The sequence below is a fragment of the Poromitra crassiceps genome (genome assembly GCF_964638095.1).
Source record: "Poromitra crassiceps genome assembly, chromosome: 14".
Lineage (NCBI taxonomy): Eukaryota > Metazoa > Chordata > Actinopteri > Beryciformes > Melamphaidae > Poromitra > Poromitra crassiceps.
In genome coordinates, this window is record NC_139633.1 from 14,228,648 (window position 1) to 14,241,424 (window position 12,777).

At 43.5% G+C, this 12,777-nt stretch overlaps 2 protein-coding genes across 2 annotated transcripts; one reads left to right on the forward strand and one right to left on the reverse strand.

Moving 5' to 3' along the window:
- Positions 1 to 627: 627 nt before the first annotated feature.
- On the reverse strand, positions 628 to 6,130 carry pdcd2 (programmed cell death 2). Its single transcript, XM_083650841.1, has 8 exons — positions 5,878 to 6,130; positions 5,171 to 5,279; positions 4,866 to 4,922; positions 3,901 to 4,089; positions 2,748 to 2,900; positions 2,517 to 2,617; positions 2,291 to 2,404; positions 628 to 1,481 (listed from the first exon to the last, which is right to left on the reverse strand). The coding sequence occupies exons 1-8, from the start codon at positions 6,067 to 6,069 to the stop codon at positions 1,317 to 1,319; spliced, it is 1,080 nt and encodes a 359-aa protein (XP_083506967.1). The 5' UTR covers positions 6,070 to 6,130; the 3' UTR covers positions 628 to 1,316.
- An 878-nt stretch (positions 6,131 to 7,008) lies between these two features.
- rhoua (ras homolog family member Ua) lies at positions 7,009 to 12,072 on the forward strand. The gene is made up of 4 exons (XM_083650427.1): positions 7,009 to 7,439; positions 8,004 to 8,062; positions 9,729 to 9,917; positions 10,265 to 12,072. The coding sequence occupies exons 1-4, from the start codon at positions 7,196 to 7,198 to the stop codon at positions 10,547 to 10,549; spliced, it is 777 nt and encodes a 258-aa protein (XP_083506553.1). The 5' UTR covers positions 7,009 to 7,195; the 3' UTR covers positions 10,550 to 12,072.
- Positions 12,073 to 12,777: the final 705 nt, after the last annotated feature.

Genomic DNA, 12,777 nt, shown 5'->3' on the forward strand with positions numbered 1-12,777 from the left:
CGTAAAAGTGTAAACACTTATTTCCAACATGGTCCCTGATGTTTTATTGTGTTCTCAACCTCAATGATTTTTTAAATGTACTGTATGTATTCCTGCTGGGCAGTTGTATATGTATGTTTTTTTTATCAATTATCAAATAAATTAAATCAATCAATCAATCAATCAATCAATCAACCATTCAATCAAAAGGCTTATTTCCATTGTGGACTTTTTCTTACCCTGATATTAACCTAACCAATCATCACTACTCATGCCTAAACCTAACCAATCATCACTCATCACGCCTAAAACCCAACCAATCACCACTCTGCATGCCTAAACCTAACCAATCACTCCTCATGCCTAAACCTTTGCATGTGAAAGTTTTTGCCATTGCCTTGTGGTCACTTGTAGTATTATAGCTAAATATATATTTTTTATATTCTTTGGCCAAATTAATTTAAAAACTACATTTATTTTGAATGTGCTAATGTGCCATATCTGGTTTTATTTGGGGGCGGGGGGGACTTGATTATAAAGTAACTTTGAAGTCATGAAAATCGACTATTTTCTTAGCAACCCCACATATTGGTCTAGCCTCCCCCAAGCCCCCCCCTTAAAAGAAATACTGGAGCCGTGCCTGTTCCTTTCATTTTATTGCCCAAAATTGTAGTTTGTAGAGTAGTTAAACTATACAGAAATTACTAAAAAGTAGTTTAACTACTTGACTCACTACGCAAATATGAATGTAGTTGAACTACCAGCAAGCTACTGAAAAATGTAGTTCAACTACAGTTCACTACTCCCCAACACTGCTGGTCACTAGCCCTGGTTGCCCAGTCATCTAGTATGCCAAGCTGAAAATGGAAATTAACCATGACTCCATAGTCCTGAATCATAGCCAATGGCCAATTCTTTCCAGTCCAAGCTAGTGGAAAGCTATTCTCGCCAGCCAGAATTTGAATGGGGTCTAATGGAGAAGATGTGAAGAAATGTAATTAATCAAATCAGAATTGTTCCTTAACAAAGAAAGCTACTGAGTATTTGGAAAGAGTTTTGGCTCTAACCCACAGGGTTGATGTTACTGCCATCCCCAAACTTCTCCATACAGGAAAAAAGGATCTTGCATTCAACCGCATTCAACGCAAAGCTTTATAGATTTGTTGGTCAATAATTTGCATACAAAGAGCAGCAGTGCTTGTCCAGTCGACTAAATTGAGGGAAGAGACATTTCTGGGCAAAACAAACAAAACAAAAACAGTACATCATTGGAGAGTCCCAACTCTTTGGACAAAGACTCCGGTTAGGGGACCAGGGAAATAATATGAATTCTGTCTCTATAAGTGTTGCTCTGAGCTGAAATCCTGCTTCCACATGAACTCGGGGCAGTAGCAGTTGTCGTGGTTACAGCTAACAGAGCATGTGTAGACAGCCAGCGTTCCCCAGTCAATACTGACACCTGGGGAGTCCACACACAGATTGTTTAACAGCTGGGGCATCACCTAGAGAGAGAGAGAGAGAGAGAGCGAGAGAGAGAGAGAGAGAGAGAGAGACACACACACACACACACACACACACACACACACACACACAAACAAACAAACAAACAAACAAACATTACATCTGCTGGCTCCTCATACAGTCAGTTGTTATATGCTAGCACCCAGTGTATTTTCTTTTTCTTTTTTGAGAGAGCATTTTTTGCACCTTGATCTGATTTTTAGGGGCACTTTGGTCCTTTGAGTTGCAATTGTATTGAATAATAATGAAATACAATACTTTTCCATTGCATATTGGCAAAGTAACACTAAGATTTGTTTCATTTGAACTCATAATATAGCATCACAAAAAAACAGGGACAATCAGAGACATTTTCTGCTGCCAGCCTCAGGCTTCATACTCGGATGTTTTCTGCCGAAAACCAGCTCCATAAAAGTAGTTTCACACCGGTGCGACACGAAAATGTGAACCGGAATATTTGTGTGGGAATTTTCCGCCTGACAAGTTTAAAGGCGATCGAAGGCCACGCATTTATTTCAGCCTTACAGCATTTGATAATGTGACATAGAAAGTAAAGATTCCATTGGTCAGGTGTATATTTTCACAGACAGAATGCTGCGGAAGACAAAGTGGTTCGATTTGTTTTTCTTGCCGCACAAAAGTTCCGCCCTGGTGTGCAAAGCTTCCATGATAAACCACAAAATATTTTGTTGTAAATCTCCATGTGAATAATCCACACGGAAATTCGCACTTGGTTGTGAAACGGCTTTTAGAAGGGTAAGAGGACACCATATTGAGTTTCAGCAGTTACCTGGAACTCAAAGGTCCTCTTGGCGCCACAGGTGCATGCTGGGATATCTTGATCAGAGGGGATGTGCTGAGACGAGACCCAGAGGGGAGAACCCCCTCGACTGTAACGCAGCACCTAAAAAGAAAGAAAACCATCTGTTTAGTTCACTCCTACTACGCAGCAAATAAAGAATGACAACACCTCTACTGTGTTCTACTCCATTCCATTACAGTCTTTCTTTTTTTACCTGGTGTGGTTCTGGAGTTATCCTCTTTTTAAACCGCTGGAACACTTTGTTGTCTTCAGTGTCATGCATGGCCATCTCCTCCAGGTCTGTTTCTGCTAAGGCTGAAGAGAGGAGGGAAGGTCCGATAGGCAGATGGGATACACAGAAAATAGATGGATTGGAAAGACATTGACTGGGCTCAAAGCGTGTACCATGTGATCTGTACCATGCCAGGCATATTTTAAGGCTTACCGTCTGCTAGGGAAGGACAGTCGACACTCCTCAGAGCACTCTCCTCCTCCTCCTCCTCTCCTTTGTCCTCCTTCCTCCCTCCTTCCTCCTCAGGCTCAGTGACCAGCTCAGACTCAGGGAAGAGGAATGGAGATGCTGTGACGACTGAGGCCTCTACACAGAGACAGAAAATACAGCAGAAAGAGTCATTCATCACCGTGATTCCACTCTTCAACCCCAACAGTTGGAGTCAGCACCTGGCTGGTAGTTAAAATGTGGTTACAAATCCACTTTTTTACCCTTCAATTAGAATGCATTTCAATTCAAATATTTCAAACTGAATGTACTAAATAGTAAATGGACTGCATTTATCTAGCACTTTTATCAAAGCGCCTACATTCACACATTAACAAGCTGCCACGCAGGGTGCACAGCCATCGGGAGCAATTTGGGGTTCAATGTCTCTTGCCCAAGGACACCTGGACATGCGGACTGGATGAGCCGGGGAATCGAACCACTGACCTTCTGATTAGTGGACGACCCATCTCTCTCTCACTGCACTGTTGTTGTTGTTGTTCTTTTTAAATGCCTGTATATGTGCCTGTTTGTCTCTGTTTGATCATAGTATGCTTATCTGTTTGTCTGCCTGTATAGTCTGTTTTAACTTGCATGGTGCCCATTGCTTTGGCTTGCTACATGTTATTTTTACTTCAATTTTTATTTGCGTGTGTGTTTTATTGTTGGTGTTTGCTTTTAATGGCTACCGTATCTTAAGTTCTGGCCAAGGGACATCAGTTGAAAATTAGCCGTTTGGCTAACACTGGCATGTTTACAGTCATGTTAATTAATGTGCACTGTCCCTCAAATAAATCAATAAATACAAGGCAGGACTTGCACTCTGATTATTTTACTGCAGAAACCACAGCAACAAGAAAATACTAATTCTAAATTCTAGCTTTCTTACTGCGGTGGCACACCACTGCTGAACATAATAGTGTCACTGTTTCCCCCAGTGGATAATCTCACACACACACACACACACACACACACACACACACACACACACACACACACACACACACACACACACACACACACACACACACACACACACACACACACACACACACACACACACACACACACACACACACACACACACACACACACACACCTTGACTGCAGCACTCCCTCTTGTGTGCGTGTTTCCAGTGGAGGGTCTGGTGGTGCTTGCCACAGTAGGTTACAGTGTGACAGCGGGAGCAGGCTTTGTTACCGGGGCAACCACACACCCAACACAGTTTCACCCCGGAGACAGGCAACGCACTCGGGTCCGGTTCAGGATCACTGGGGGGTTCATCCTCTACAAAATAAATAAATAAATAAATGTTGGGTGTCCTGCCAGAATCCTTCCATCTTCAATGCTACCTTTTTCCTGTAAATGACAGCTGTCTTCTTGGTGTATAAAATGCATTATGACCCTTTATGACAAAGTCATGCCGTTGAAAATGCAATGTAAAATATCAAAACATCTCAATAGTAAACCAGTTTTCCGCAATTCCGAACATGTAGAGACAATGAGGTACTGTGGATCACTGACAATACTCATATTCATTAACTGTGTGATTTATTGGCCTCCAGCATTTCAGTTCAAGGCTTTTTGCAGGCTGTGACCTTGTGTGGATGAACCATCACATTTATTCACCAAGTACTCAATGAGTACATCTAGCTCAGTGAACCTAATTTCACTAATTTAGAAATAGATGAATACATCAATGCCTAACCATTGTTAAACTGCTAATCTAAAACATTTAAAACATAAGACAATAATCAATGTCTCAATATTAGTTTGTCAATTTCATGTATGCTGTGATTTCAGTCCAATGTTTTACCATTCCAAACATGCAGTAATATTAATAAATGAGGCCTGTTTACTATCAGACATGGTAGAAAAATATCTGTATGCCATAGCACATTCAGGCAGGCACCCACCTTGACTAATTCTATCTATACATCATTACAAACAACATTTACATCAAACGTAAACAAAATATGTGTTGAATAGTTAGTTAGAATACTTGTTGAGAATTACTGAACATTTACAGTATACTGTAGGTCTGGCTAGTCAAATCTACAGACCTGGTGGAGGGTCGTAGGGGTAGAACTCATTCCTCCTTGGTAGCTGGCTTCTGAATACTGACAAGAAGGAGAAAACAAGACTTTGTAAAAAAAAAAAAAAAGATGAACCTTTGTACTGAGAGTGATTAAAAATGATCCACACAAATGCTGCCGAGAACAAAGGAGAGATGATGAATAGAGGAGAGACTGAAGATAGAAAATTAAAGACAGCTGCCTTTGTCAATAGCCTATATCTGACAACAAGAAGAAGAATGATAAACATTTGAAAAAGAAAACATAACCGCAACAGTAATCATTTGTGGTACCTTTCACACAGCGGCTGTCGTTGCGTGCGTAGCAGTCAGGAGTTTTGCAGCAGAACAGGAACAGTGTTCTGTGGAAGCTCCTGTCCTGACCGGAGATTGGTGCATATACCTGCAGCACAGATAGAGACAGAAGAGGAATGACACAAGGCGGTTTCAGGGCTTTAAACAGCAACTCAGGTGAGTCCAACAAGCAAGACTGTTAGGAACTGGATAGTCGGAGGCTGGCCAGCGAGACTAGGAACTGGAAGACTCTGTGGAAGTGGCATCAACACTGTGTGTGTGTTTTAACAAAACAATACATAAAGCTCAAATTGAGTAACCTACTTACTTTATTCATATTACAATTATCAGTCCATATTTAAGAAATCGATTATGTAACTAACATGTATGTAGCAACTGATTAGAGTTTAATATGCCCTCATGCATAAGTAATAGATACCTCCCCATGTCAGTTTATAACCACACAATTGTTTATTCTATTATTATTATCCATCCCTGCTGTATCATCTAGTCGTGCGCACACAGCATATCATTAAATAGCTAGATGGTCCCGTTAACGTCAATAGTTTAAGAGAAGGCTGAGATGGACGTGCGCTGTGTCTGATGGTCCCACAATCTTCAGTTGATGAATTTCAATCTTTGGTTGAACTTTAAAATGCACCGGGCGGCCTACTGCACCCACCCACTTTCCCCTCCACGACCCTGACCTGCAGGAGGAAGGCCAAGGGTAGACGGCATATCTCACACTCGAGCCCGGGCAAGGAGGGCGGGTCTGTCTGGCTCAGCCACGCCGGTTTCCCTCCGACTTTACTGGGGAACTGCGGGCCTCGAAGGCGCCACGGCTCCGCATCCTCCAGAAAGCCCAGAACGACCTCAGACGCCGATGTGTTGCTGGCCATTTTTAGAGCAGTGAGGGGGGTTCGCTCTCTCTCTCTGCGACCTGCGACAGGACGGTGCTGTTTGGTCAGTAGTAGCTGTCACAACCACAACACAACAGCCATGACAGACAGCGTGCAGCGTAAGTCCTTCTCTGAAACCCGTCCGGAGGAAACACTGACCGGCCATCGTTCCGCAATACTCGGAGTTATGTTTTTAACAAAGGAACGAAAACCTTTGAATCAAATGTTTTATGTCAAGCCGCGAGACACGACACCCGGTTAATTTCTGCATGACAGAGCCACTATTAAACCCCAGAAAGTGTTATGAGGTTGCTTGTCCACGGTCCGTGTGCGAGGATATGGCACCCTGGGGCATGTCATGTGTCTTTTGTCCACCAGATGGAGACCTTTACATATCTGCTGATGATATTGATATTTCTGTTGATATAGTTTTTCATCCCGTAAAAGTCCCTCACTATCATATCCCCAAATGAAATGAAAGTATAAGCTCAGTTCATTTGTGCATATAATGAAGATTTTAATTCTGGTTTATTGGCAGTTATAGCGTCAGATGATAGTTAAAAAAAAATCTATCTGCGTGCGTGCGTGTCTATGCGTGTAAATGTATTACCCAGACAGACCCTTCTTTGCACAGTGACTGTAATAATAATAATAATAATAATAATAATAATAATAATAATAATAATAATAATAATAATAATAATAATAATAATAATAATAATAATAATACATTCCAAATCTCTCTCTCTCTCCCTCCCTCTCTCTCTCTCTCTCTCTCTCTCTCTCCCTCCCTCTCTCTCTCTCTCTCTCTCTCTCTCTCTCTCTGATGTCATCTGGTTCACGAGGAAGGGGCTGTCCAGTGAACTGGATGGAGAGAGAAACTTTTGCGGACGGTCGACCGGATCCCTTTTCAGCCCTTCACTGCCTCGACTTCCAGCAGTCTGGCGTCAAATCAAACTTTGGGGATTTAACCATGGAAACAAAAAGAAGACGGACAGCCGCGGCAACTAAAAGTCAGTTGACTAAAAGCATGTTGTAGCCTAATAGCTGTCTGATAACGGAAGAATGGGAGCTTCAGAAACTGGCCCATATCAGGCTTGAATCTCCTCGGCTCTCCTCATGCCAAATGCCTCCGCAGGGCGATGGGGACTACAAACCTCCCCCTGTCCCGCCGAGGAGGCTCCGCAGCCGGGACAGGGGCTCCTCTGGCCGGACTCGGCGGGCCGGAGCCGGGGCAGGGGAGAGGCAGCAGCGGGTGAAGTGTGTGCTGGTCGGGGACGGGGCTGTGGGGAAGACCAGCCTGGTGGTCAGCTACACCACCAACGGCTATCCCACCGAGTACGTCCCGACCGCGTTTGACAACTTCTCAGGTAACATGGAGGAAAGACACAAACTTGTGTCAGCAGCTCTCACCAAGGCAGCTTCCTTGATCAAAAGCACTGGACTAAACATATCACAGCAACACTACTGGAATAATATAGTAGCATAGGCCTGTATAATAGTATTATATAGACACAAAATACCATAAATGACAATAAGGTCACAACTCACTACTGAATGAGAGACACGTAGCTAGGCCTAGTCCTATATAGGCTGTAGCAGTAATACAACAATGGGAGATTAAAAAAGTAGCCACAGATAAACGTACTATTTTGGATTCGTTTTGGATTGAATTACAATGCTGTAGTCCGTCTTATTATATATTTGTATTATTATTATAATATATTATTATTAATATATAGCCTATAATAATAATATATTATTATATGACTGTTGGTAGAATAACTCAATGGGATAGCTCTGACTGCTAAATAAAAGCATAAAAGCAGTGTGTGTGTGTGTGTGTGTGTGTGTGTGTGTGTGTGTGTGTGTGTGTGTGTGTGTGTGTGTGTGTGTGTGTGTGTGTGTGTCTGTCTGTCTGTCTGTCTGTCTAGCGGTGGTGTCGGTGGATGGGCAACCGGTTAAAATACAGCTCTGTGACACAGCTGGGCAGGTCAGTAATTATTACTTCAATGTACTCGCTCTGTGTCTCTCTCTCTCTCTCTCTCTCTCTCTCTCTCTCTCCCTCTCACACACACGGACACACACACGCACACACACACACACACACACACACACACACACACACACACACACACACACACACACACACACACACTCACACTCACACTCACACAGCTGCATTTGTGTTTCCTGTTGTAGCCTACTGTTTTGTTGTTGCTGGAATGTCACTAGAAACAATGTCCCCTTGATAGAGAGAGAGAGAGAGAGAGAGAGAGAGAGCGGGGGCTTCTCGGAGCAGGGCAGTGAGTTGTTTTCTTTCTTTCTTTCTTTACTAGAAATAGGCTCGCCCGCTGCTCGGGCTTGCCACATCACAATTTCGCATCACTGATGTCATCACAATTGCTCGAGTGAGGAGTGACCATCACTGATCACATCATGGAGTGCTCGAGTGACATCACTCAGCGCACAATTGCTCAACTTTGCATGTCATAGACATTGTGACATCATCAGTGACATTATTACTGACCAAAATCATCACAAACCTCACAATGTGGGACAAAGTGGGACAAAAATTTAAACAGAGATACAGTCCACTTCCTCCCTTTTATGTATTTATTTATTTGCGGCATGTAATAAAAAAAACAGTGTTTGCCCTATAGGCTACCACAAGGCCCCTTTGTATTTAAAATTAAATACATTTTTCTTACATTTCTATGAGCATCTAGAGAAGGGACATTTTCTCTCGCTGTGAAAACACAGGCTCAATCATCCTGTCACCTGAAGAAAGTATTTATGTATGAAAACGCACAAGCATGCACACACACACACACACACACACACACGCACATTGCCCGTGCCCAGGGTTAACCTGTCACATCACAGAGTGAGGAAGGGAATTATCGTCGTCGCCGCCACCACCACCACCACCATCATCATCATCATCACCACCACCACAGGGAGATAAAGGGAAAGTCCACAGTCAATGGGAAAGACATGGAGAAGGAGAAACATCACATATCTTCATAGTTGATCTGTCAATAAACAGAAGCCTGAGTGGAGTGGAATGCCAGCCAGTTTGTTTCCAGTCAGCTCAACACTAAAGGATGGCACTCTCTCTCTCTCTCTCTCTCTCTCTCTCTCTCTCTCTCTCTCTCTCTCTCTCTCTCTCTCTCTCTCTCTCTCTCTCTCTCTCTCCCTCCCTCTCTCTCCCTCCCTCTCTCTCACCCCTCTCTCTCTCTCTCTCTCTCGCTCTCTCACACACACACACACATACACACACATACTCACATGCACACACACACACAGAGCTAGACATCGAAAGCTGGCTTTCAAACGCCGCTGGTACTAAATCTGATTCTGCTGTGTTCCTTCCTCTTCTTTGAAGTTATCAAGGCATCTCATGACTTTCTCTCCCTCCCTCTCTCATCCCCCTTTCCCTTGTTGCTGCTCCTGGCTGTCTACACTCACCCCCCCCCCCCCCCCTCCCTCCCAAATGGTCTCTTCCTCATTCTCTTTCCTCTCTCTCACTTTTTCCCCACTACCCAGGATGCTGTTGATAACTGCCTACCACTGTTTTGTCTATTGCTTTTGTAAAAGCTCGCACCCTTCAACTATCTTTTTTTCCCTCTCCCTCCCCTCGTCCGCCTCGCCTCCAGGATGAGTTTGACAAGCTGCGGCCTCTGTGCTACACCAACGCCGACGTCTTCCTGCTGTGCTTCAGCGTCGTTAGCCCCGCCTCCTTCCAGAATGTGCCCGAGAAGTGGGTTCCGGAGATCCGTAGACACGCCCCCCTCGCCCCGCTCGTCCTCGTCGGGACGCAGTGCGACCTTAGAGAAGATGTGAAGGTGCGTTAAAGGTTCTACAAGGCTTCCTACATTTGAATCAATAAATCAGTACGACAGCCATTTTTGAGACATTAGTATAATTATGTAAAAGAAGCAAGGTGCTTACAATACTACTGGCATGATGTAGAGGCTAAAAATCATTTGTTTAAAAAAAATCAGGCTGGTGTTTTTTTATTTCATTGCTTACCATCAATGTGGTCTTTCAAAGATAGGGTGATGAAGGGATTATTTTAAACATCAGTATTGGCCCACAATTTTGCAATCGGTGCATCCCCATTTACAATGTTTTATCTTAGAAAACCTGTAAAAAACAACAACAAACAAACAAGTAAATGATCTCTCTTCAGGTGCTAATCGACCTGGCTAAGTACCGGGAGCGGCCGGTAGACCCAGCGGATGCCAGGGACTGTGCGGCAGAGATCGGAGCGGTGACCTACATGGAGTGCTCCTCCCTGACCCAGAAGAACCTGAAAGAAGTGTTTGATGCGGCCATACTGGCCAGCCTGCAGAACTACAACTCCCATAAGCGCCTGGGAGGGAAACAGAAACGACAAAAACAGCAGAGGCAGACGCCGGACAAGATGAAGAGTCTGTCTAAGTCGTGGTGGAAAAGGTACTGCTGTGTGGCCTAGGGTAGACCTGCTATGGATTTGGGTCTTGATGCTGATCTTAACTAGCTTTTTTTTCTTTTTTTTACCCTGGATTCAGCTGGGTTTTGGACCAGCTTGGACTAGCTTTGGGTTTGTTGTCTTTGTAATGGATGGAGGAGGAACCTCTGAACCCAACTAACTCTGAACAAGTCTGAACCCAACTACAACTGTCTTGGATCTAAATCTAGACTTAGTCCTTTTTATAGATGTTTTTAATCTGATCACGGATGGGATTTACTACTGAGCCTAGCCCAGTTTTAGTTGCGCCTGCTCTGGACAAATAACCATACTGCTGTGCTGTGTCCTAGAATGAACCTATATGACTGTTTAAAAAAGAGTGAGCATGGTAAATGAGATACGTTTGTGTGTCACAAAATAATGATAACACTGATCCTGGTCCAGATTTGCACAGGAACAACATTTTTTTTTCCTGAACTTGGTTTGTGTTTAGTCTGATGTCTAGTGGGATGAAGTATTGGAAGAACTGGTCTGTCAGTGGTCTAAACTTGATAGTGTGACCTAAATTAAACTTAGGACTGTTATACATCTAAATGTTGTCCTTTGTCTAACCTGATTCTAATTGTAGCCCCAGATAGCCAACATGAGTAGGAGGTACTGCTGCCAGATCAAACCTTGTCCTTATTTACACATGAACAGAACACCTGATTTTAAATTTGCTGTCCCTGATCTGATCGTTTCATCCCTAAACATGAAACTGACTGAAACCCCCACGGCAGTTAACTGGTATGAGTTGTGCCAAACAAACGTTAATATCTCCAAAACTATACATCACATCGCTTATATTTTGACATTCCGAGTGAAGTAGCTCAACAGTCTGATGCATAATATATGCATGTCGTGTTAAAGTTGTGTGAACCGTCACAGTTTTTAAAATGAAGTGAATTTAGTAAACAGCACAGCCGGCTAGAGTCAGACACTCAAGGCTGGCTCCATAGGGTCCCATTATAAAGTTACCCATTTCCACCCAGTGACACTGTTTGTTTACCCAAATGCTGATCGGCTGATCCCTTGTATACTGTAGACTTATCCTACAGTAGTTCTTGGTTCCTAGTTCCTTAGAGGAGTTACTGTGGTGCAGCATAGAATCATCTTTTCATCTGGACCTGGATGTGCAACCTGGACTGTAGTTCACTGTCTGCCTAAATCATTTCTAATCTTAGACTGGATCAGAACTATTTCTGGAATTAGGTGTGGCACATACTGTATATCACATCTTGTTGGGAAAAGCGCCCATGTTAAGAGATAATACCAACATGTTTTCCATGTGGGTCGTATCATGCCATGCTTGCCTTGATAGGAAGCAGGCTAATACATGACTATACACTTCTGTGAGTTTTTTTTCCGATTTTGGTTTGACAAAGCTAAAAGTTGACCTTAACTTAACCAAATGGCTAGAGATGATATCTTCCTTACCATGAGCTAGTAGGATATCAGACCCCCAGTCGGAGGTTCTGGAGACCCAGTATGCTCGGTGTGCCTCGATCGGACTGGAACATGCTGAAAGGCTGTTGACGTCATTGGTGTGTGTGTGGCCATTGCTGCTAGCTTAGCCTCCGTGCTTCGCGTTGTTAGCTTGAGTTTTGGGTGCCAACTGTTACCAGCTTCGGATCGGCACGCACACTCGACTCATGGCCTGTTCAGTGGATATAAAGTACTCAAAAGAGTCATTGACATGCTTCCATCTATCCTGCATTAGTACTGAAGGACTATTCACCTTATGTAGAAGAGACAGTCTGGCTTGAGGGACTAACAGGAAGTGTAAACACAATTGGAAGTTCTGATTGTATTTACACTTCCTGTGACTCATAAACCTAGTCTGACTCATAATGTGAGTCAAACTAGGTTTGACCAGGTGAGTCAGACTAGTTTGAGCAGGTAAAACAGCCGGTGTTTTGAACAGGAAGTCGTGACACAATGGGTCAAGTGGGCGGGGCTACATAAGGTGAATAGAGAGCCAAAGTGAACGTCACTTCCTGCCTTTCTCTGGGCACCAGCGTCTGAAGGAATATGAATGGTGGTGAACGGTGAGAGACGATGCTTTTTTGATCCAGTTTGAATTGTGCCATGGGGTCCACGTGTTAAATCTGGTCAATTTAAAAGATAACTATCCATGTCAAGAAAGTCGCAGTCAGATTTGTCCTGAAACCAAAACGTAAGCTTTAGTTTTGTCAATCAACTACATCTCGTGT

What these genes read in the sequence shown, in the direction of transcription:
- rhoua (XM_083650427.1), top strand. Translation starts at nt 7,196, where the DNA reads ATGCCTCCGCAGGGCGATGGGGACTACAAACCTCCCCCTGTCCCGCCG. An exon ending in CGCGTTTGACAACTTCTCAG is followed by an intron (nt 7,440 to 8,003) that starts GTAACATGGAGG and finishes CTGTCTGTCTAG; the next exon opens with CGGTGGTGTCGGTGGATGGG. An exon ending in ACCTTAGAGAAGATGTGAAG is followed by an intron (nt 9,918 to 10,264) that starts GTGCGTTAAAGG and finishes ATCTCTCTTCAG; the next exon opens with GTGCTAATCGACCTGGCTAA.
- pdcd2 (XM_083650841.1), bottom strand. Translation starts at nt 6,069, where the DNA reads ATGGCCAGCAACACATCGGCGTCTGAGGTCGTTCTGGGCTTTCTGGAG. An exon ending in CCCCTACGACCCTCCACCAG is followed by an intron (nt 4,090 to 4,865) that starts GTCTGTAGATTT and finishes TTTATTTTGTAG; the next exon opens with AGGATGAACCCCCCAGTGAT. An exon ending in GAGGGAGTGCTGCAGTCAAG is followed by an intron (nt 2,901 to 3,900) that starts GTGTGTGTGTGT and finishes GTCTCTGTGTAG; the next exon opens with AGGCCTCAGTCGTCACAGCA.